Source organism: Theropithecus gelada, chromosome 4 (assembly GCF_003255815.1).
Source record: "Theropithecus gelada isolate Dixy chromosome 4, Tgel_1.0, whole genome shotgun sequence".
In the NCBI taxonomy this organism is placed as follows: domain Eukaryota; kingdom Metazoa; phylum Chordata; class Mammalia; order Primates; family Cercopithecidae; genus Theropithecus; species Theropithecus gelada.
This window is the reverse complement of record NC_037671.1, coordinates 119,814,659-119,840,502: the sequence shown is the minus strand read 5'-3', so window position 1 is coordinate 119,840,502 and position 25,844 is coordinate 119,814,659. Positions and strand designations below refer to the sequence as shown.

General features: G+C 36.7%; 1 protein-coding gene across 1 annotated transcript in view; it reads left to right on the top strand.

The window, feature by feature from the left end:
- ADGB (androglobin) overlaps positions 1-25,844 on the top strand; it is a 234,675-nt gene that overhangs the window by 78,555 nt on the left and 130,276 nt on the right. The window contains exons 9-11 of the mRNA XM_025383011.1: positions 9,880-10,008; positions 19,957-20,051; positions 25,383-25,557. Coding sequence (XP_025238796.1) covers positions 9,880-10,008; positions 19,957-20,051; positions 25,383-25,557 — 399 coding nt within the window. The remainder of the gene's footprint in view (positions 1-9,879; positions 10,009-19,956; positions 20,052-25,382; positions 25,558-25,844) is intronic.

Below are 25,844 nucleotides of genomic sequence, written 5' to 3'. Positions count from 1 at the left end.
TCTTGTCTTCCTTCCTTCCTTCCTTCCTTCCTTCCTTCCTTCCTTCCTTCCTTCCTTCCTTCCTTCGATGTAGTTTCACTTTTGTTGCCCAGGCTGGAGTCTCGGCTTACTGTAACCTTCGTCTCCCAGGATCAAGCAATTCTCCTGTCTCAGTCTCCCAAGTAGCTGGGATTACAGGCACATGCCACCACACTCGGCTCATTTTTGTGTTTTTAGTAGAGATGGGATTTCACCATGTTGGCCAGGCTGGTCTTGAACTCCTGACCTCAGGTGATCCACCCGCCTCAGCCTCCCAAAGTGTTGGGATTACAGGTGTGAGCCACTGCACCCAGCCCAGTTTTTCTTATCTAAGAATCTTATCTATGTAAAAGCCAAGCTAAGCTAAGCTGTCCTGACAGCATGACAAAATGTAGTATTCTATTGATTTAAAGAAAGTTAAACTTGACATTTTAGTGCATTAAGTACATCAAAGCATAACAATAATTATCTTGAAAGCATACATTGTTATGGGCATTGGGACATATGGACATATTGCTATGGGTATTGGCACATCTGGACATTCTGCTGTTGTAGGAGTGTGTCCCTTGCAGGTATCGTTAGGCTGTATCTTCAGCTATAAACATGTAACGACTGTGGGTCATGACTGGCACGAAATGTGTCTTGTTAGTCTTAAGATGGAGGTGAACTTAAGTTGGGGTTTCTCAGGGCCTCTGAGGCTCCTGCTTCCCTAAGAAATACATCTTTGTTGTCGTTATCCTTTCTTATGTTTTGTGACAACTGCCATGTAATTAAGATCTTTCTTTTCTAGGACTTTAGGACTTATAACAGTGTTTACTGTATGCTAATTATTATTCCACATTTTGCTTTCTTTGAAAATCTAAGGCAATTCTCTACTTTGATGCTGTTAAATTAATATTAATTTAGGAAGATACATTAAGCTCTGAATTTCCATTAAACACATATTTCTCCTATTTAAAAAGTAAAAAGTGGCAGAACTTGATAATGATGCCTGGTAGAACTCCGAGCTGCAAAGCAGGATAGATGGTGGTACCGTTTAGGAGAGATCACAGAATGATTTCGAATATATTGAAATTGAGGTGCCTTTAAGACAACCTAGTTGATTTTTCATGTCAAGACTCCTAGGCTGGTGATATACCCTTGGTCATTGATAAATGCATGCAAAATTAAACCAAGAATGATATTTCCCAAGGAGACAGTATAGAGTGAGCAGATGAGGGAGGCTGAGACTGAGTCCTGAAGAAGCAGAACATCTAAGAGGTTGATATAAAATGACGAGTTGCTGAATGAAGAGTAAGGACCGGCCAGAGGAGCAGCGACAACATCAGCAGAGCATTTTTGCATCGGGGCCAAAGGAAAAAGTTCCTTTGGAAAAAGTCCTTGGAAAAAGTTCCAAGAACCAGAGATTGTATTAAATATGGTGGGAAGATGAACTATGATGAAAATTTAAATTTCTCAATTATATTTTGTGATATAGAGGTCATTGCGCACTTGTGAGTGATGGGAGTAGAAGAGACATTGGAGGGGAGTAAGAAGGAAGTGGGAAGTAAAATAATGTATAAACAACATTGTGTGAAGCTTGGCCTTGAGGAACAGGAAATTGCAAAGTGGAAACTGATAGGGAAGAATGTGGGATGCAGACGAATATGTATTTGTGAATCTCGTGAAGGAGAATTGAGTTTTTTAAAGTCATGACTGAGAAGATCCCACTGAGATGACTGCAATAGTATACATTTTCTGAGAAGAAGGAACAAGTTCCACACCACAGCTCCAGGGGGATTGGGCCAACCCAGGGAGAGCAATGGCTCCTCCATTCTCATAGGTAGGCACAGGTCATGGGGGAGTGGATACAGGTGTAGGTGGGTAAACAAGTTTAGTAGGAGAAGATGAGGACTTCAGACCAAGGCTTCTACTTTTTGTTTATATACAACCTAGTTATGAGCTGAAAGTGAGGTGGAGGTGGAAGATGTAGATTCTCACAGAGATTTAAAATAGATGTGGCAAAGTTTGCAGAACGACAGGAGGATTACTTCCAGTGGGACTCAGCTGCCAAGTTTATTCAGAGTGGGGTTTTGCCAGATGGGTGGGATGAAATGACAGAGGAGCAATCCTTATTTAGGGTATTGGCAAAAACACATTTCGGTGAGCACTGTTGTATACTATCCAAATTTCTATGTGAGACAGTTTGATTTTCTTCTATTTATAATTTTTATTATGTATTATTTTTAAGTCACAAATTCTGAATAGAAGTTTGAAAGCTCTTAAAGTCCTATTGGAAAATTATACATGCACTCAAATATTGCTTCCTAAAATCAGTTTTATTGAATTAAGGTAATATATATAGAAAATTCACAAATAAAATTCTGATAATAAACTTATAAGAACCTAAATTTCCTGGTTAAATGTTTTATCCTATGGTTGAAGTTATAGTTATCTTTACTTTTATATCTAATTTAAGTGTTAAATCTACTGAAAAAGCTAAGATATGGGCCAGGCATGGTTGCTCACGCCTGTATTCCCAGCACTTTGAGAGGCTGATGCTGGCAGATCACTTGAGCCCAGGAGTTCAAGACCAGTCTATACAACATGGTGAAACCCTGTGTCTATAAAAAAAGAAAATAAAAAGAAAATAAAAAGAAAAATTAGCAAGGTGTGGCAGTGTGCACCTATAGTCCCAGCTATTCAGGAGGCTGAGGTGGGAGAATTGCTCCAGCCTGGGAGGCCAATGCTGCAGTGAGCTGAGACTGCGCCACTGCACTCCAGCCTGGGCAGCAGAGTGAAAGCCTGTCAAAAAGAAAGAAAAAAAAGCTAAGATATGAAACATGTCTATTTTGGATATTCAGAAACATTATAAGTAATGAGCAACCTGACCAATGATGATTACAAACTCAGCAGATGATGCATAGAATGAAATGACAGAAATCAGAGGGGTGGAGCAAGATGGCCAAATAGGAACAGCTCCAGTCTCCAGCTCCAGCGCGAGCGACACAGAAGACAGGTGATTTCTGCATTTTCAACTGAGGTACTGGGTTCATCTCACTAGGGAGTGCCGGACAATCGGTGCTGGTCAGCTGCTGCAGCCCAACCAGCGAGAGCTGAAGCGGGGCGAGGCATCGCCTCACCTGGGAAGCGCAAGGGGGAAGGGAATCCCTTTTCCTAGCCAGGGAAACTGAGACACACAACACCTGGAAAATTGGGTAACTCCCACCCCAATACTGCGCTTTACCAAGGGTCTTAGCAAACGGGCACACCACGAGATTATATCCCACACCTGGCCGGGAGGGTCTCACACCCACGGAGCCTCCCTCATTGCTAGCACAACAGTCTGCAATCTAACGCAAGGCAGCAGCGAAGCTAGGGGAGGGGCGCCTGCCATTGCTGAGGCTTAAGTAGGTAAACAAATCGGCTGGGAAGCTTGAACAGGGTGGAGCTCACAGAAGCTCAAGGAGGCCTGCCTGTCTCTGTAGACTCCACCTCTGGGGACAGGGCACAGCTAAACAACAACAACTACAAAAAAAAGCAGACGCAACCTCTGCAGAAACCTCTGCAGACGCGAACGACTCTGTCTGACAGCTTTGAAGAGAGCAGTGGATCTCCCAACATGGAGGTTGAGATCTGAGAATGGACAGACTGCCTGCTCAAGTGGGTCCTTCACCCCTGAGTAGCCTAACTGGGAGATGTCCCCCACTAGGCGCAGACTGACACCCCACACCTCACACAGTGGAGTACACCCCTGAGAGGAAGCTTCCAAAGCAAGAATCAGACAGGTACACTCGCTGTTCAGCAATATTCTATCTTCTGCAGCCTCTGCTGCTGACATCCAGGCAAACAGGGTCTGGAGTGGACCTCAAGCAATCTCCAACAGACCTACAGCTGAGGGTCCTGACTGTTAGAAGGAAAACTAACAAACAGAAAGGACACCCACGCCAAAATCCCATCAGTACGTCACCATCATCAAAGACCAGAGGCAGATAAAACCACAAAGATGGGGAAAAAGCAGGGCAGAAAAGCTGGAAATTCAAAAAATAAGAGCGCATCTCCCCCTGCAAAGGAACGCAGCTCATTGCCAGCAATGGATCAAAGCTGGACGGAGAATGACTTTGACGAGATGAGAGAAGAAGTCTTCAGCCCATCAAACTTCTCAGAGCTAAAAGAGGAATTACGTACCCAGTGCAAAGAAACTAAAAATCTTGAAAAAAGAGTGGAAGAAATGATAACTAGAATAATTAATGCAGAGAAGGCCATAAACGAACTGACAGAGATGAAAACCATGACACGAGAAATACGTGACAAATGCACAAGCTTCAGTAACTGAATCAACTGGAAGAAAGAGTATCAGCAATTGAGGATCAAATGAATGAAATGAAGTGAGAAGAAAAATCTAAAGAAAAAAGAAGAAAAAGAAATGAACAAAGCCTGCAAGAAGTATGGGATTATGTAAAAAGACCAAATCTACGTCTGATTGGGGTGCCTGAAAGTGAGGGGGAAAATGGAACCAAGTTGGAAAACACTCTTCAGGATATCATCCAGGAGAACTTCCCCAACCTAGTAGGGCAGGCCAACATTCAAATTCAGGAAATACAGAGAACGCCACAAAGATACTCCTCGAGAAGAGCAACTCCAAGACACATAATTGCCAGATTCACCAAAGTTGAAATGAAGGAAAAAATCTTAAGGGCAGCCAGAGAGAAAGGTCGGGTTACCCACAAAGGGAAGCCCATCAGACTAACAGTAGATCTCTCGGCGGAAACTCTCCAAGCCAGAAGAGAGTGGGGGCCAATATTCAACATTCTTAAAGAAAAGAATTTTAAGCCCAGAATTTCATATCCAGCCAAACTAAGTTTCATAAGTGAAGGAGAAATAAAATCCTTTACAGATAAGCAAATGCTTAGAGATTTTGTCACCACTAGGCCTGCCTTACAAGAGACCCTGAAGGAAGCACTCAACATGGAAAGGAACAACCGGTACCAGCCATCTCAAAAACATGCCAAAATGTAAAGACCATCGAGGCTAGGAAGAAACTGCATCAACTAATGAGCAAAATAACCAGTTAATATCATAATGGCAGGATCAAGTTCACACATAACAATCTTAACCTTAAATGTAAATGGACTAAATGCTCCAATTAAGAGACACAGACTGGCAAACTGGATAAAGAGTCAAGACTCATCAGTCTGCTGTATTCAGGAGACCCATCTCACATGCAGAGACATACATAGGCTCAAAATAAAGGGATGGAGGAAGATCTACCAAGCAAATGGAGAACAAAAAAAAGCAGGGGTTGCAATACTAGTCTCTGATAAAACAGACTTTAAACCATCAAAGATCAAAAGAGACAAAGAAGGCCATTATATAATGGTAAAGGGATCGATTCAGCAGGGAGCGCTAACTATCCTAAATATATATGCACCCAATACAGGAGCAACCAGATTCATAAAACAAGTCCTTAGAGACTTACAAAGAGACTTAGACTCCCATACAATAATAATGGGAGACTTCAACACTCCACTGTCAACATTAGACAGATCAACGAGACAGAAAGTTAACAAGGATATCCAGGAATTGAACTCATCTCTGCAGCAAGCAGACCTAATAGACATCTACAGAACTCTCCACCCCAAATCAACCGAATATACATTCTTCTCAGCACCACATCACATTTATTCCAAAATTGACCACATAATTGGAAGTAAAGCACTCCTCAGCAAATGGACAAGAACAGAAATTATAACAAACTGTCTCTCAGACCACAGTGCAATCAAACTAGAACTCAGGACTAAGAAACTCAATCAAAACCGCTCAACTACATGGAAACTGAATAACCTGCTCCTGAATGACTACTGGGTACATAACGAAATGAAGGCAGAAATAATGATGTTCTTTGAAATCAATAAGAACAAAGATACAACATACCAGAATCTCTGGGACACATTTAAAGCAGTGTGTAGAGGGAAATTTATAGCACTAAATGCCCACAAGAGAAAGCTGGAAAGATCTAAAATTGACACTCTAACATCACAATTAAAAGAACTAGAGAAGCAAGAACAAACACATTCAAAAGCTAGCAGAAAGCAAGAAATAACTAAGATCAGAGCAGAACTGAAGAAGATAGAGACACAAAAAACCCTCCAAAAAATCAATGAATCCAGAAGTTGGTTTTTTGAAAAGATCAACAAAATTGATAGACCACTAGCAAGACTAATAAAGAAGAAAAGAGAGAAGAATCAAACAGATGCAATAAAAAATGATAAAGGGAATATCACCACTGACCCCACAGAAATACAAACTACCATCAGAGAATACTATAAACACCTCTACACAAATAAACTAGAAAATCTAGAAGAAATGGATAATTTCCTGGACACTTACACTCTTCCAAGACTAAACCAGGAAGAAGCTGAATCCCTGAATAGACCAATAGCAGGCTCTGAAATTGAGGCAATAATTAATAGCCAGGCCAACCAACCAAAAAAAGTCCAGGACCAGATGGATTCACAGCTGAATTCTACCAGAGGTACAAGGAGGAGTTGGTACCATTCCTTCTGAAACTATTCCAATCAATAGAAAAAGAGGGAATCCTCCCTAACTCATTTTATGAGGCCAACATCATCCTGATACCAAAGCCTGGCAGAGACACAACAAAAAAAGAGAATTTTAGACCAATATCCCTGATGAACATCGATGCAAAAATCCTCAATAAAATACTGGCAAACCGGATCCAGCAGCACATCAAAATCCACCATGATCAAGTGGGCTTCATCCCTGGGATGCAAGGCTGGTTCAGCATACGCAAATCAATAAACGTAATCCAGCATATAAACAGAACCAAAGACAAAAACCACATGATTATCTCAATAGATGCAGAAAAGGCCTTTGACAAAATTCAACAGCCCTTCATGCTAAAAACGCTCAATAAATTCGGTATTGATGGAATGTATCTCAAAATCATAAGAGCTATTTATGACAAACCCACAGCCAATATCATACCGAATGGGCAAAAACTGGAAAAATTCCCTTTGAAAACTGGCATGAGACAGGGATGCCCTCTCTCACCACTCCTATTCAACATAGTGTTGGAAGTTCTGGCTATGGCAATCAGGCAAGAGAAAGAAATAGAGGGCATTCAGTTAGGAAAACAAGAAGTCAAATTGTCCCTGTTTGCAGATGACATGATTGTATATTTAGAAAACCCCATTGTCTCAGCCCAAAATCTCCTTAACCTGATAAGAAACTTCGGCAAAGTCTAAGGATACAAAATTAATGTGCAAAAATCACAAGCATTCTTATATACCAGTAACAGACAAACAGAGAGCCAAATCATGAATGAACTTCCATTCACAATTGCTTCAAAAAGAATAAAATACCTAGGAATCCAACTTACAAGGGATGTAAAGGACCTCTTAAAGGAGAACTACAAACCACTGCTCAGTGAAATAAAAGAGGACACAAACAAATGAAAGAACATTCCATGCTCATGGGTAGGAAGAATCAATATTGTGAAAATGGCTATACTGCCCAAGGTAATTTATGGATTCAATGCCATCCCCATCAAGCTACCAATGAGTTTGTTCACAGAATTGGAAAAAACTGCTTCAAAGTTCATATGGAACCAAAAAAGAGCCTGCATTGCCAAGACAATCCTAAGTCAAAAGAACAAAGCTGGAGGCATCACGCTACCTGACTTCAAACTATACTACAAGGCTACAGTAACCAAAACAGCATGGTACTGGTACCAAAACAGACATATAGACCAATGGAACAGAACAGAGTCCTCAGAAATAATACCAGACATCTACAGCCATCTGATCTTTGACAAACATGAGAAAAACAAGAAATGGGGAAAGGATTCCCTATTTAATAAATGGTGCTGGGAAAATTGGCTAGCCATAAGTAGAAAGTTGAAACTGGATCCTTTCCTTACACCTTATACAAAAATTAATTCAAGATGGATTAGAGACTTAAATGTTTAACCTAATACCATAAAAACTCTAGAAGAAAACCTAGGTAATACCGTTCAGGACATAGGCATGGGCAAGGACTTCATGTTTAAAACACCAAAAGCAACGGCAACAAACGCCAAAATTGACAAATGGGATCTAATTAAACTAAAGAGCTTCTGCACAGCAAAAGAAACTACCATCAGAGTGAACAGGCAACTTATAGAATGGGAGAAAAATTTTACAATCTACCCATCTGACAAAGGGCTAATATCCAGAACCTACAAAGAACTCAAACAAATTTACAAGAAAAAACAAACAACCCCATCAAAAAGTGGGCAAAGGATATGAACAGACATTTTGCAAAAGAAGACATTCATACAGCCAACAGACACATGAAAAAATGCTCATCATCACTGGCCATCAGAGAAATGCAAATCAAAACCACAATGAGATACCATCTCACACCAGTTAGAATGGCAATCATTAAAAAGTCAGGAAACAACAGGTGCTGGAGAGGATGTAGAGAAATAGGAACACCTTTACACTACTGGTGGGACTGTAAACTAGTTCCACCATGATGGGAAACAGTATGGTGATTCCTCAAGGATCTAGAACTAGATGTACCATATGACCCAGCCATCCCATTACTGGGGATATACCCAAAGGATTATAAATCATGCTGCTATAAAGACACATGCACACGTATGTTTATTGTGTCACTATTCACAATAGCAAAGACTTGGAATCAACCCAAATGTCCATCAGTGACAGACTGGATTAAGAAAATGTGGCACATATACACTATGGAATTATATGCAGCCATAAAAATGGATGAGTTTGTGTCCTTTGTGGGGACATGGATGCAGCTGGAAACCATCATTCTCAGCAAACTATCACAAGAACAGAAAACCAAACACCACATGTTCTCACTCATAGGTGGGAACTGAACAATGAGATCACCTGGACTCAGGAAGGGGAACATCACACACCGGGGCCTATCATGGGGAAGGGGGGCAGGAGGGATTTCACTGGGAGTTATACCTGATGTAAATGACGAGTTGATGGATGCTGACAAGTTGATGGGTGTAGCACACCAACATGGCACAAGTATACATATGTAACAAACCTGCATGTTATGCACATGTACCCTAGAACTTAAAGTATAATAATAATAATAATAATAACAATAATAATAAAATAAAAAATAAAATCCTTACCTCTAAAAAAAAAAAAATGAAATGACAGAAATGTATAATTTCTGTCTCTGAATTGAGAGAGGTTTGTTAGGGAATTTAAAACATCTTTGAGAATAGTATTTTAAGTTGAAGAAGAATATGTTTTATAGATTGAGTATATGAATGAGCATTCAAATGGTGGGAATAGTTCTGGATACAAGAGTTTTATTACCCAAGCCATGTAGGCAATAAGATGCTGGCTTGGGACTTTGGTTGGAGTCTGGGCTCCACAATAAAATATTTTGGAGTCACAAAACTGTGTTTCCTGTAAGTGGAGGACCCAAATAAGGAAAATCTGAGAGGGCTCTACATTTAGGACTTAACTTTCAGTACAGGCTTTGTTGTGTTTTGTTTTTATTTTTAAAATGAGAAAATTACCTTAATACCATAATCTTATATGAATAAAATATATTCAAATAATTATCTTCATGAAACAAAATCATATGCAGTAGATAAAAGGCAAGGCTGCATTTATTTCATAATATAGCCAGTTTTCAAAGTTCTCCCTGGCTTTATTGTGGTGTTTCTAATTAGAGGGATCGTGTTTTAGAGAAATTATGGCTATAGTTTTACATTTAAATAATACTATTATTTTGGCCTTTTTTCTTTAAGACAACGACTGAATAAGAAATATAGTTTGAGGTTGTCTAGTTAAAATATTTATTGTGATTTTTTTCGTATATTAGAGAAAGCAGATGCAAGAGACATTGGAAAGAAGAGAAGTAAAGATGGAGAAAAAGAAAAATTCAAATTCTCACTTCATGGTTCAAGACCCTCATCAGAAGTACAGTACTCTGTGCAGTCCCTATCAGATTGTAAGCTCCTAATTTCTTAGAATAATAACTAATTTAGTTGTTTCTTAAAATGCTGGAAAACCTTGAAACATAGAAATACATTTTTTCTTTTGAAATAACTAAATAAACTTATTCAAGGTGGCCATAAATGCTGGGTTCTCTGATGGGTAGGTATGTTGGGCCAAAGTCCTACCAATGAGACAGAAGCCTGCTTGTCCAAATTGGAGTGCAATTGTCACAGAAGAAGTATCCACATATGGGAGAGGCTTCTGCTGTCGCTTTCAGGTATTGCTCTAAGAAATACTCAGGTTAAATTTATCATCCAAATTAAGTGAATTCAAAGTTACTTGTTTGAGTGGTTAGATGCCAGCCACCAAATGAAACAAAAAGTCTACATCTGGCTCCTTGCTCACAATGGGCCTCCAGATCTTTTACTGTGTTTTAGAAAATAACTGTGAGGCTGGAGACGGTAGAAGTCATTGTTTATATCACGATACCGACAACCACACTTTTTCGTGTATCACATTGTGACTGAGTGGATGTACAAGATCTATTTATAATAGCCTCATTGTATAAAGGTCAAGTATTTTTGTGAAAATGCTTGGGTTTCTCTATCACTTAAAATCACATTGGAGGTTTTTCGTTTAATTAATATCTTTCCAATTTGGACTTACGAATTATCTCTAAAGACCCTTGGGCTACCACACTTTTGTCCTCTGTACCAGCTAAAACAGTCTAGGTATAGAAGCCTTTAGGCCGGGAGCGGTGGCTCAAGCCTGTAATCCCAGCACTTTGGGAGGCCGAGACGGGTGGATCACGAGGTCAGGAGATCGAGACCATCCTGGCTAACACGGTGAAACTCCGTCTCTACTAAAAAATACAAAAAACTAGCCGGGCGAGGTGGCGGGCGCCTGTAGTCCCAGCTACTCGGGAGGCTGAGGCAGGAGAATGGCGGGAACCCGGGAGGCGGAGCTTGCAGTGAGCTGAGATCTGGCCACTGCACTCCAGCCCGGACAACAGAGCGAGACTCCGTCTCAAAAAAAAAAAAAAAAAAAAAAAAGAAGCCTTTAAACAAATGGTATCAGGTTGAAAGAAAACATGCTATAAAAAATGATACCTCAACCTATTCAGGAGGAAGACTAGAGTGTCTCTTTTGAGGCTTTATAGTCTCAGCTTTGACTCATCTATCTTGGTGCTTCCGGAGTGCAGGTTATCACTTTCACCTCGTCTTTCATTAGCTACTCAAAATACATGTTTTCACACCTAGTAGTGTGCTTTATTAATAAATTTTTATATTTTTTCTTAATATACTGTGATGATTTGTATGAGGACATTTTAATAATTATGGCTTTTTACTTTTACTGAAACCTGCCTAGTGATGTGGATAGAAAAAAGTCACTATTGTATTTTTAATTCTACATTAAAAATCATTTTCTTATATTGATGTTTTAAGCAATATTTTTGGACAGTAAGAAACATTACATTAGCAGACTTACTGATGGTTCTTCATCTTTGTGAAAATGGTTAAAACTTTCTCTGAGTTCTTCCTTTGTGAAAATAAAAGTAATGATGCCTCCTTTCTCCTGCTGAACTTACAGTTAGGGTCATCCCAACACATAGAATGTGGTTCAGTTTGGACTGTGGAGTCAAGCTGCTTGAGTTCAATATCTGCTTCAACACTGAGTGTATAAGTATCAGGCAAGTGATAGAGCCTCTTTAAACTCAGGATCTCTATAAATCAGCATCATTGTTTTGGTGAGGGTCCTTGTGAGAATCAAGTGTTGAATCCAGGTAAAGTGCTTAGCACTTGTTGGAAGAGTTACATTTTAGCATACTTACTGCAAAAGCCTTTATTAATTCTTGACTGTGCTAAAGGTACGGTATTAGAATGAACTCTATAGGAGTATTTTGTCTGGCATAAATAAGAGGGTGGCCATGTGAACTTCCTTCTCCCACAGAGTTAAATCTAAGTACATTTCTGATGGTGTTACAATTCATTTCCTGCAATCAGCTGCTTTGGTTTCACTTATAAAGGAGATAATTGATAGACAGTAAGCATTCAAGAGACAACTGAGTTACAATTCAAACTCATATGGAAAAAATAACATATTTATATTGTTTGTTTGTTTATTTATTTGTTTATTTATTTATTCATTTGACACAGAGTCTTGCTGTGTCACCCAGGCTGGAGTGCAGTGGTGCAATCTCAGCTCACTGCAACTTCCACCTCCCAGGTTCAAGCGATTCTCGTGCCTCAGCCTCCCAAGTAGCTGGGACTGCAGGTGCATGCCATTACACCCGGCTAATTCTTGTATTTTTAGTACAGATGGAGCTTCACCATGTTGACTAGGCTGGTCTCAAACTCTTGACCTCAAGTGATCCACCCACCTTGGCCTCCCAAAGTGCTGGGACTATAGGCATGTGCCACCACGCTCGGCCTTTATTCTTTATGTTTGATTTGATATTAGATGTGTTATAATTAATTCTGGTAAGTCACTTAAAATTTAATATAAAGAACCCCTGTTTTATTAATTTTTTCAAAGTGGCATATTTATCACAGTGGTCATTAAAATAAAATGGCACTCACAGTTTTAAATGCCATAGGAGATATAGTTTTATAATGGCAGAAGACATGTAGAGATTTATGTATATATTTATATGTCATCTAATATTATCCAATGCATACCCTAATAATGACTTGACAATTAAGAATTCATTTTCTTATTTCCAAAATAAGTGTATTCATTTAGGTACACTAGCTGGCATGCCTAACAAATGACTCTGATGTCATATATATTCCTTTCTCAATTAAAATAAAAAGACTAGTGTTAATCCTTGGCAGGAAGTTATTTTCTAGATGGTATTGAAGAGACCCATGCTCCTTCCATTTTATGCTTTTTATACCTCTAGCATTCTAAAGTTCTATACCAGTGGGAAGAAAAAGAGCTTTGAGGATTGCAGGAGCAAGGTGTCTGAAATAAAAAAAGCTGCATTGTATATCACTCTGGTCTCATTCTATTGAAGATAATTCAGTCCAATGGCCACATCTGACTTTAAGAGGAGTTGGAAAATATGGAATGTGGAATGTGCTAAAGATCGATCATTTCAGGAGAAAGAGGAAACCATTTGGTGAACAATGATCAGTCTTCACCACATTTCACTTTCCTGATCACCAGATACCCATTTCACTCTTCTTCTCACATGTATGTTCAATACTTACCAAGAGTCCCAATCCAAATTATTATCCAGTAATTGCATCTCGTTAAAATATCCAGGATCTCCAAGTCATGTACATGCACACACATGCTTACAGATACACCCATATGTATCCACTCCCATCTCTCATGTAATGTTGTCATTAATATCTTTCCAATTTGGACTAACGACCAATCTGACCAATGATGATTACAAACTCAGCAGATGATGCAGAGAATGAAATGACAGAAAACTATATAAGTCACAAATTCTGAATAGAAGTTTGAAAGCTCTTAAAGTCCTATTTGAAAATTATACATGCACTCAAATATTGCTTCCTAAAATCAGTTTTATTGAATTAAGGTAATATATATAGAAAATTCACAAATAAAATTCTGATAATAAACTTTTTAAAAACCTAAATTTCCTAAATTTAAAAACCTTCCCATATGAAGAGGAACACAGTAACTGCAATATAAACTCCACTCATAAAACAAAATAGCAGGGGACACATTGTAGTCACTGATCATTCCCAATTCTAAAATTCGGCTGAGAAAGTCCTGTTAAGACCTTTTTCCTGGTATAGAGGGGAAGTTCTTTGGCACTGATTCTGCTCTCTTGGAGGAACTCAAAATTACAAAGTGTAAAGTGGGTTTATGAACCTACACAGTCTTACTCCAGAGTTCACACAACTACTCTGTTATCTCTCCTCTCAATATCTATGAATGTTAATATTTTAAACTGTAAAACTTATTGAAAACTTTTATTCTCTAAATAGCTAAATTTAAAATGTAACTTATAAAGAAATTTGATACAAATGATGACATTAATTACAAATACCGAAGTTTTATAAGCATGAGTAATCAGACCCTTCCAATTTTTGAGAAAAAATGATTACCAGAAATATTAGAGATTTGAGTTTTGCCAGTAACTTATTAACTACAGGGTAAGTTAGAATTTGTGTAGTAATATAGTAATAGAGTTCAGTATCATAGTAACTTTAAAAAAATTGTTTCAAAAAAGCAAAAGTCAATACCATTAGAATATGACTCAGTGGAATAGTAAGTTGGATATTTTCTGACTATGAGAAATACTGCTAGCTTTTCACAATTTCCTCCTCTTCCTAGGAACACAGTTGTGCTACATTTTCCCAGCCTCTTTTAAATGAGATGTGGCCTTCTAATTTCTAGCCCACAGGACATGAAGCAAAGTGATACATACGAGCTGTAGACTGACCTATACCATGTTCTCAATTGCAATTCCCCTTCTGTTAGCTCACTGCTGTTGAGAGCACAGTATTAAAGATGGCAAAGCCACAAGGAGGGACAGAGCAGGAGTATGTGAATCACTACCTGGAGATCTGCTTGCTGGTCAAGAAGGTTCATTTTGTACTTTATATGAACGAAAAGAAACTATATCATGTTTAAGTCATATTTTTTAGTGTGTTCACTATAGCAGCTACAATTACTTCATGATAAACTAACTCTTGCCAGAAGTAGAGTACTAATAACAAGGTGAAATTATGTGGTGTTTGCTTAACAGTAGAGTAGAAGGCAGTGAAGAAATAGTATTTCAAACTTGAGGAAACCTGGGGATCTACCTCACACAGCGAAATATTTGGTAAAACCAGAACCTGTGACAATTTAGAAGTTAGCCATGTACTCAGTGAACCTGAGTCTCTAAAATAAGTGATTGAAAATCTACTATTCTAGGCAGTGTTAGTTTGTAATATCTACTGTTAGCAAGATATTTCAAATAAGAAATGAGTTCAGGGAAGAATTGTCTGCTTTTCCAAAATAAATGGGGAAAAAAGAGAGAGAAATGTTTGAGATCACAGAACATACAACATTGAAAAACAAAAAGGCTATTTCTTGACCACAATTAATTGGAGATAAGGCTGGTGTTGAAGAGAGCCATGCTCCTCCCTTTTTATGCCTCCTATACTCTAGCATGTGAATTCTGAAGCTCTATACCAGTGGGAAGTAAAAGAGCTTGGAGGATTGCAGGTGCAAGATGTTTGAAGTAAAAACAAGCTGTATTGTTTATCACTTCTGTTCTCATTCTGTTGAAGACAGTTCAGTTCCATGGCCACACCTAAGTATTAAACAACAAAGCTCCATGATGTATTTTGGATATTTGTCCTCGCCCAAACCTCATGTTGAATTGTAATCCCCAGTGCTGAAGGTGGAGCCTGGTGGGAGTTGCTTGGGACCTGAGGGCAGATCCCTCAAGGCTTGGTGCTGTCTTCATGACAGTGAGTTCTTGCAAGATCTGGTCGTTTGAAACTGTGTAGCATCTCCCCCTACTCTCTTGCTTGCTCCCATTCTCACCATGTGAGACACCTACTCCCCCTTTTGCCTTCTGCCATGAGTAAAAGCTCCCTGAGGCCTCTCCAGAAACAGATACCAGCTCTAGGCTTCCTGTACACCCTGCAGAACCATGAGCCAATTAAACCTCTTTTCTTTATAAATTATCCAGTCTCAGGTATTTCTTTGTAGTCACACAAGTATGGCCTAATACAGTCCAGTAAAACTTAAACAACACACCTGGTTGTGTCAAAGATTGTTAAGACTGTGACCTCTTTGTTGCAGCTATCTTCAAAGTAGCCTCTATGAAGCAAAGAAGCAAAGAAATTAGCCTTGGGAATTATGCTCAGGAAAGAATATGGATATGTGGAACTGATGAAACAAATAGATTAGAAGTCCACTAATATATATTTTTTAAAAACTTGAACTAAGAAATTATGGGCCTGGTATAAAAGTCTTTTACTTTTCAGCCTTGCTTCAAATATTGGAACTGCAAATATTTTCTGGTAGGAAGTGGGCCGGAAGACACTCTAGTCATTATCCTCTTTACATATTGCCACATAGAAAAATAGACACTAAAAAATTGCCAGAAAGACCAGGGATTACTTTATACTTCACACTTCTTAACTGTGTACTTGACATGTTACTTAACCTATCTGTAACTCAATTTACTTGCCTGAAAAAAGCTGTTAAAAATAGAATTTATTCATAGGGTTTATGTGAACTGACTCATAGAAAATACTTAGGCCTTAGCACAGAGTAGGCATTTACTGAAGGTTAGCTATTCTAAATTGACTAAATATCATATCATATAAATAAAAATAAAAATCATATATAATATTTAACAAATACTTCTTAAGGACTTGTAGTAATTTGGGGTTCATCTCACTGGGACTCAACATTTCAGGCTGAAATTGTTATAAGTTCAGACAGTAAACATTTGACATAAAATAAAATCAATGATAGAAGTGGTATTTAAGTAATCTTACATGTTTTATTGCAATCTTCTGAAATATGCTTATAGAAGGCAAAAAGAGCTGTATCACATGTAAAATAAAACATTGAAATCATACAAATGTAGCAAAAGCTTCTTTTAGGCAATAAAATATAATAAGTATGGCAGTTGTAGGCCATATAAGGCTCATAATTAATGTACAAAATATTTTAAGGCAGTTTTAGAGACTGGAGTGTAAAATTCTATCTCATTATTCAAGAGTATATTTTTTTCTTAAATTTCTTTCTCAATTATTAGACTTTATTTTATATGCAGCTGTGCTAATTCAATGCAAAGTTACTCCAACTGGAAAGATAAAGACATTTCATGGTTTGTATCATTGATAGTTCACTGAAAGAAATTATAGAGCCCCTGGATTTAAACATTTGCCTTTAAGATCTTCTAAAAGAACTTTTATCCATATATAGTAAAACCAGAAAGCATTATGAGTGTTCTAATACTGCAGAATCACACAACATATTTACAGAGAAATAATAGAACAAATAGGAATTATCCAAGGCCCTTTAGACACTTTAAAAATAATTCACATCTTTTATTGAGTAATAAACTTCTTTGAAAATCTTATAAAAATTATGAACCATCTCTGTTTTTCCAAATTCTTCGTACTCTTGGTTGAATGTGTCTTCTAAAGTCCATGTGCTAGAATTTTGATCCCCAATGCTGTTTGGGGATTAAACAGCTCACCTCCCAACACTGTTTGCTCCCCAGTGTTGGGAGGTGGGGCTAATGAGAGGTAATTAGGCCGTGAGGACAGAGGGAATGGAGTAATGCCATTATCATGGGTGTGTTAGGTATCCTCCTCTGGGTTTGTTATAAAACAGTGAGTTTGCCTATGGGATGACATGCTTATTTGGCCATGGGATGGCACAGCAAAAAGTTCCTCACCAGATGCCAGCACCTTGATCTTGGGCTTCCCAGCCTCCAGAACTGTGGGGAAATAAACTTCTGTTCTTTATAAGTTACTCAGTCTCAAATATATTGTTTTAGCAGTACAAAACAGACTAAAGCAGTTAGTGTGCACACAAATCTGCAGTGTTTTACATAATAGTTCACTGAGTTCCTGGGCCCCTGAATCTCATTTATAAGATATATAAAACATAGTTTGAAAATCTCTATTTAATAGCACATTCTTATCCAGATTTTACAGACTGGTGTTTAGCTAATAGCACTAGTATAGTGATACCAATATTTATAATCAGTTTCTAGTCTAATTAATCTGTGTCCATGTTATACCACTTATTAAATATTTAAAACTTCACCCTTGACTAAACACTGGTGTTATTTTTTTAAATTTCAACATTAAATATTATAATCTCATGTAAAATGTGTGATTATCTTAAAATTTGGAGGAACTATTTTTTGTCATCAACATCATTTCTATAATATGTCAAGACCACATTCTTTACTTCAAGTTTCTAAAGTTATTTTTTTCCAAGAGCCCACCTGGAATTCCCAAGTTTCCATATATTTTATTACATAATGGTATAAAGTAAATGAGAACTTTTTCCAAAATGCTTACATCACAAACTTTATTTTTAATATCATAAGGAAAATAAAAGTTCAAAAGACTTATTAAAGATCAAGGGCAAAGTACTTAATGTGATCACATTAAATATTAAACTTTAGAAAATTTTAGGGAAGACATCAAAATTTCTAATGCATAATGTACAAATGTGGAATATAATTTGGACCAAAATACTTTTACACTTGATGATTTTTAAAACAAGATTTAGAAAAGAGTTAATGAAATGGATCAACTTGAAGGAGCCATGGGGTGCCCAGATACTTGGTCAAATATTATGCAGAATGTATGTTTAACATCTGGAAACTCAGCTGACTTTTGTAAAGAAGCCCAGTCCTGCTCAGTAGCCAGGCTCAGAGAGGAATCCTCACTCTTCTTCCCTCCCCCTCTCATACTTTCCTAAGCTGTAGAGAGTCAACTGCTAAATCTTGAACCTGAAAAGTACATTTAATCTTGTCCTCTTCCTTGAAAGTTCTGCATATAGATAAAAAACTGATTTTTAAAATTTTATCCATTTTTAATATTTAGCAGTCATCACTGTCAGGAACTTCCTCTCCATTACTAGCCTTCAACTCTCAGCTGACACCTAAAGACATTTCACAATCTTTCTTTTGATTAGAGGACTTATTGGAGGGCTTCTATTAGATTGATCAGTGAGAAAAGTAACTAGACTGTAAATTACTGGTCACTGCAGAGGGCATTCTGGTCAATGTGGGTATCTCAAATGGTTTTATCTGGTGATAGGAGTGCATGAAAAGTATTTTCATTAACATTCATTCTTTTTAAAAGGAATAATTATTTTACTGCATCCTTAAACTTAAGATGATTATTCATATTTAAAAACATATTATTTCATACAAGTTATCACACAATACAGTGTACCTTGTACTCCACAAGGAGTAAACCAAATTCTTAACGAAGCCTCTGCAGACAAACACCCTAAAATTTAGTTGAGGAGACAGCATGCGTGGACATTAGATGATAACTAACATCATCAAAAAAATGTAGCATAGGCAAATGAGTAATGTAGCGAAAAAGCAATCAATATGTGTTGGCAAGATGTATGAGAAATGTAAATATTTCAATTTTGAAATGTAAAAGTATGTTTCTATAAGTTTGGCAGATTTTCATATCTCCATTCTAGAGATACACTGAGCTGACAACTAATTTATATTCTGTGGTCTTAAAGATATTATTCTTTTGTAAACATAGTATCAAATATAGTTAAATCTCAGTATGTAAATTTGTAAAAAAAAATTTAATTAAAGATAAAAAGAGGCTAAAATAAATTCACTTCTATTTATTTGTCCAAAATATTTGCAGGACCAAAAATTACTGAATAAAATAATCAAATAGAATAATTTCAGGGATAAGAAAAACATAACAAACAAATAAGCAATGCTCAAAAGTAAATTCTACCTGCATTAAACACTTCAAGCTAAATTATTTATGCCTTACTTCTTCATGGAAAAATTCATTTTACTTAGGTTTTCTTTCTTTTTGAAATGACAAAGTGACATAGAAACTCCTGGACTTCCTGTAAGTTCAACACAGAATAAAGATTCTATCTATAAAAGTAAAGAAATGCCTCAACTTAAAAATAATTCCTTTTGAACATTCTCATTTGTGGACCATTCTATGTTGCACTGACTAATAACTAGAGTATAGTTATATAATAACTCTTGGTCATGAGGTATAATAAGGTCTTAAATTATTAAATAGTAATAATGTGAACTTAAAATGAATGAGACAGGCTGTAAAATAGATACATCTTTAAGATTTAACATCTGTTAAATTCATTTTGCATCCTTTATGTATTTTTCACCAGCCCAAAGATAAATTCATTAAGGCAATTGGACAATCTGGAGTGAGCGACTGACAGATCGATTTTGACTAGGATTTTCATGACATAATATATGTTTGTTTTACAGGTTCTTCTGCAATACAGACCTCTCATATGGTCGTATATGCGACATTCACACCTCTCTATTTGTTTGAAAACAAGATCTTTTCATTAGAGAAGATGGTAAGCATTCAAGCTTAGGAAACAGTATTATTTATTTTGTGTGTGTGGGTGCACGTGTGTGTGTGCGCATGTGTATGGGTGATTACTTTCTGTGGTAGAAGGCACGTGAAAATTTAATTAAAATTCTATCTGTGGATGTAAGTTTCCTTATCTTCAAAATTAGATACTCGACCTAAGGGATCTGACATATCCAAAATTATCTTAGATGATTGCAATAGCTCTGGCTAATTATAAAAAAGGACAAGAAAAAATATAGAGTTACACTTAATTTTTATAGATCCTTCTGTTATAAGCGAAAAGAAAGATACAGAATTTATGTATTTCAGTGAAAATCATAGAAATTATTCCTAGGTAATAATTAATGACCTTCCCATAAATAGGCCACATATCTTAAAATAAGATGATATTAGTGAATTCATCCTCAGGCTGGAGAGATACTGCTATGACCTTTCTTGTATCATAAAATAATACAAAATAAATGCTATTTTTTAATACAATTAACAAATTTTAGAAAATTTAGAAAATGTAGTGAAAGGAAATGCAATTAAATATTTATAGTATAAATGGTAAGGCATAGGCCCTATTAACGTTTTGTCATATATACTTTGATTTTTCTTCTATATTCTGTGTTTGTATGCGTATACCATTTTACTGGAATCACACTTTATGTTATATTTAGAAACAGCTTTTCACTTAACAAGATATTGTTAACATTTTTTCATGATGCTAAATTTTAATCAGTATATTTAGTGCTTGCATAGTATTTATGCATTTTCATAATTTTTAAGCTATCTATTGTTCTTGGACAGAAAAAAAACTTTTCTCCTTCCCTTGTGATGGCAAAGTCCATCAAGTGATTAACAATTTATTTAAACAAATGCCCTACTGCTTTTGGGGTTTTTGAATCCCAATTCTGTTTGGGGACTCTAGATATCTAACACTTCATTACTAGGATTTCATAGTCCGAAGTCACTACATTAAAGTATACAACTACATGATGCAGCAATATGATTACACATGAATGTTCATTTAGTTAGTTAGAAAGAGCTATGTTTTAAAAACTTGAACAGAAATTAGCTTGAAACATAAATATTCCAGTTGAATGATTATTATACTTTACTATATGCATTACATTTGTCTTTTAGATTATGCTTGGGGGGCATGTTGCTAACATTTTTTCCCCTTCTCTTTCTTCTCATTCTTTCTTCTCCACTTTTTTAGATAAAAATAATTTTTCCAGCAAAAATTTACTATGCAATAGTGTTCACATTGTAAGAGGATAAGGTGCCATCCTGACTGTGGCAGTTTCACTATTTTTAATCCAAAGTTAGAAAACATTATACATGATTAAACAGCAGAAACAGCAATTTGGACTGAATCTAAAAACTAGCAACATTCAACAATCTAAATGTACTTCTAAAGCCTCTCCCAAGTCAGGATTCTTGCTGAGATTAGGGCTGGCCTTCTCACACCTGCCTTTCTTTTAACCTCTTTGCGTGCTACTGGCCTATGTGCTGTCTCAGATATGCTAGCAAGTAAATGCTCTAACTCGTTGGACTGCTGAAGAATACCATTAATGCCCCATCAATGGTAGACTGAATAAAGAAAGTATGGTACATATGCACCATGGAATACTATGCAGCCATAAAAAGGAATGACATCATGTCCTTTGCAAGGACATGGATGAAGCCGGAAGCCATTATCCTCAGCAAACTAATGCAGAAACAGAAAACCAAACATCACATGTTCTCACTCATAAGTGGGGGTTGAACACCGGGAACACATGGACACAGAGAGGGGAACAATACACAACAGGGCCTGGTGTGGGATGGGGTTGAGGGGAGGGATGGGTCAATAGGGGCAGCAAACCACCGTGGCACACATACCTACGTAACAAACCTGCACATTCTGCACGTGTATACTGTTTGTTTTTTTAGAAGAAATAAAGAAAAAAGAATACCAGCAATGCTTTATGGAGTGCCATAGTCTCATGTCTGTCATGAGAAGTACTCAAACTCCCTTTAAAACCACAAAATGTAAGCAGAGGATAAAGTATTATCCTGTGCTTTCTGCACGCCATAAAAAGAATGGGGTGCAAAATAATCCTTTTGAACTTTTGGTAGTGCTGATCATTTTTAATTTTAAAAACAAAGACTAAAAACTCACATCTGTTTATTCATTGATTGATTCAACAGATTTTATGAATTACCTATTATATGCTATTATATGGTAAACAATATGCTATGTTTTGAAGATACAGTGCTAAGAAAGATTGCTAAGAAAGGTCCTCCCCACAAAGCTTAGAGCCTAATGAGGAAGGCATACAGTTGAGTGAACTGCAATAATACAATTAGAATAGAAGGCACACAAGGTGCCTGCCACGTAGTAGGTGTAGGTGAATTAATATTTGTTGGAGGAGTAACCAAGTGAAAAGACGGTTAAATGAATGAAAAAAATGAATGAAAGACATAACAGAAACATGCCATCCTTTCTAATGGGTAGCCAGGGAAGTCGTCCCTAAGGAAGAACTGTTTAAGCTGAGACCTTAAAGAAGTTAGGCAAGTAAATGGGATAAAGTGTGTTCAAAGCAGAGGGAATCTTATGTTGGAAAGTTTGGAGATGAAGAAGATTCCACTGGGTTCAAGGAACTACTAGATATTGAAATTATCAGGGGAGAAGACTTAAAGGCAGCTTGAGGCATGGGTGAAGTTCAAGGCATAAAGATTATTATAAATCCTCCCTTTGGGGAAGTTTAAGGCTTAAGGTGCCCAGAGGTTCTGGAATTAACCCAGTGTCTGGAACAGTAAGTGACTTCCAAGGCTGTAATGAACTGACTAGTGAGTCACCATCTTCCTGTCTTGTCTGCTGATTCTTTTAGGTTAGCATCCTGTGAGGGTGATCTGGTTTCCCTGGTAAATATGAGAATGTAATAGAGATACAATGTCTTAAGAATATACCTATAGGAAACAATTTCTGTCTTAATGAAATTTTGTTAAATGGAGTACATTGCTAAAAGTTACAGCCTCAAAGACAGTAAGATCAGCAGGTAAAATAAAGTCAAGAACTTACATTTATTTAAAGAAGTGGTAAAAAAAAAATACAAGAAAATCAAGAACAAAATTGAGGAAGGAGCAAGATGTTATAAATTACATTATCCAACTTCTTTCTCCTCTTGGGTATTCTAATGGTTTTAGTTTTATGTAGATCTGGGAGTTTTACTAAAGCCTCCTTCACCTGTCCAAATCCAACTCTTGCATCTTTTAGAATGTTTGAAATGAGCTGAAATAAAAAGAGTGAAAGGGTCTTAGGAAACGAAACTTCTAATTTAAGTCTTACGCATGAATTGTGCAGCATATGTATATTGAGTGCCTATGAAAAACTCAGTGTTTCAGGCACTATTGTAAATCTCTGTCTTTCCCTAATTGTAACCTAAGGAACTTTGAAATCCTTGAACAAACTTTCTCAGCATGAAACTATAACTCTTATTAATAGCATTACTTTACATGAATCAGAAGTATTGTGTAGTACACTAAAAATAAAATGAAGTATGTAGAATTGTTGCATTTAAATTCCTTGTGCCAAAATAATGTTAGTACTTTGGCAGATTATTCAAATTATAAATAGGTGCTAATACTGGAATTTGTTATTTGGACCAGTTCTTTATATTTCCAAATACTTTAAATCATTTTATTTTCTAATGCTCTACAGTTTAAAGAAAGGCGGCGGGGAGTTACACTAAAATTTGTTGCAATGGCAGGAAGAAATTAACACATGTAGACCAAAAATTATGACTAGCAAAATATCTGGAACTTATTCAACTTTTAAATACTACTTTGAATTTGACTTCTATTTTGGATATTATTCAAATGTAACTTTTGCAGTAATTTACCTTTTATAACTACTATGTCAAGGCATTTTCTTTCCATTGAAAGAATTAGTTTCAGGTATTGGCTTGACTCATGAAAACTTAAAAATTGACAGGGTTCAAGTTATAGAAAAAGGTTTATATTTAAGAACATCTATGTAAAAGTTTTTTAAGGCACTCTAAGACATAATTCCAGAGTTTTCTGAAATTTTTTAGTAGCTTGCTAAAATATACAAAAGGGATAAAAAGAAAATGACAGTTTTCTCCACTACTTCAGTGACTTAAAAACTATTGCATCACTTTTGTCTGTATTTTGAATGTCTACAATACTTTAAACCATTCTGCTGGACATACGAGTGCACTGATTAACTCCTTCTTAAAATTATTATCCTGATCTTGCAAAGACTCTCCTGTCTCATGGGTCTCCTACCTCAGGGAAGATTGAGCTCTACAGCAGAGTCATGAGAGCAAGGCAGTTTCCAGCTGAAGTAATAATTTGCTATAGGCTGATAAGTGGGTTTCTGGTTCTAATTTAAGTGTCTGTTTTGTAAATTTACAATCTGGTTTGTGGCTATTGCATAGAAATCATTGAGACAACATAACTAGGAAGAAAAATAGTTATTGACAAAATCGATCAAAATTGACTTTAATGTAGTTAATATTTCATCTTATTTTACTTTAAATGTTAAAGTAAGCTGTGAAAGTCAGAATTTGGCTATAGTATATATCACTTTAACATTCACATACTTTTTTATTTCCTTTGGCATGGTTCAGCCATAAATCAGTAACGTAAGTTCTAAGTAGAACTCAGGTATTATTCTGAATTATTCTAAAGCAGACTGGCTTCAGGAGGTCTAACATTAGAATATGAGAAGTATCTATCTGGGCAGCTCCTTGATTTGGCAGGACAAAGGACAGCCTCTTCTCCCTGCACTTCTCCGGATTCCTCCACTGCCATGTGTAATCATGGGGATCTTCTGTGGAGGAACACATTGTTAGGGGAGGAAGGGTAAAGTGTAGACAAGACAGTCACTTACCACTTTATTTACCTGAACACATTCAAGAAAGGAGCCTTTAAAAAAATTAGGTAGCAATGGTTAGTTTTTTAAAAATATATATTAAGCACTAGTGTTAAAGCATTAGCCTGTAAAAATAATGACTGATTAATTTTGGACTAACTGATGTGCTTTTTGTGCAATCTCACACAATCTTAAGCTTTTAGAACTGAAAAGTGTAAACTAGTTCCAGTCTCTCATTTTGTAAATAAAGAAGCAGGGCTCCAGAAACTTTAAAAGATGGAAAGAAATACAAATGATAATAATGCTTATATTAAGAGAGGTAGAGATATTGGATGATTTTTTTCTTATTACCACCATATTGCTCTGTTGGTGATAGTACTTTCATATTGGAAAAAGTACTACTTTAAATGGAGGAGAATGCTTTTCAATCTACTTTCCATCTTTTAGGCAGATTCTGCTGAGAAACTTAGAGAATATGGGCTTTCCCACATCTGTAGCCATCCTGTGCTGGTGACCAGAAGTAGGTCTTGTCCTCTGGTAGCACCACCAAAACCACCTCCTGTACCTCCCTGGAAACTCATTCGTCAAAAAAAGGAAACCGTTATAACAGATGAAGCTCAAGGTATGTATCACATCATTTTCAAATCCTTCTAATTAATGTATGAAAGTCTAACGGTTTCATTTGTGGTGAAAGATGTATGTCAAGGAAAATCACCCAACATTTCATCTAAAGCCTATGTTTAATTGTATGCCCAAATTTTATGTCTTTAAAGGATGAACTCTTCACATCTCAGAAGCTAAAAAGTTTGGTTAATGTCTGACTTGACCACATATATCAAGGTCGTTCTTTGAGTGATGACATTGTTATTATTAGTGTGATAGAAAAATCGTTGTAGCAAAGTGCAAAAA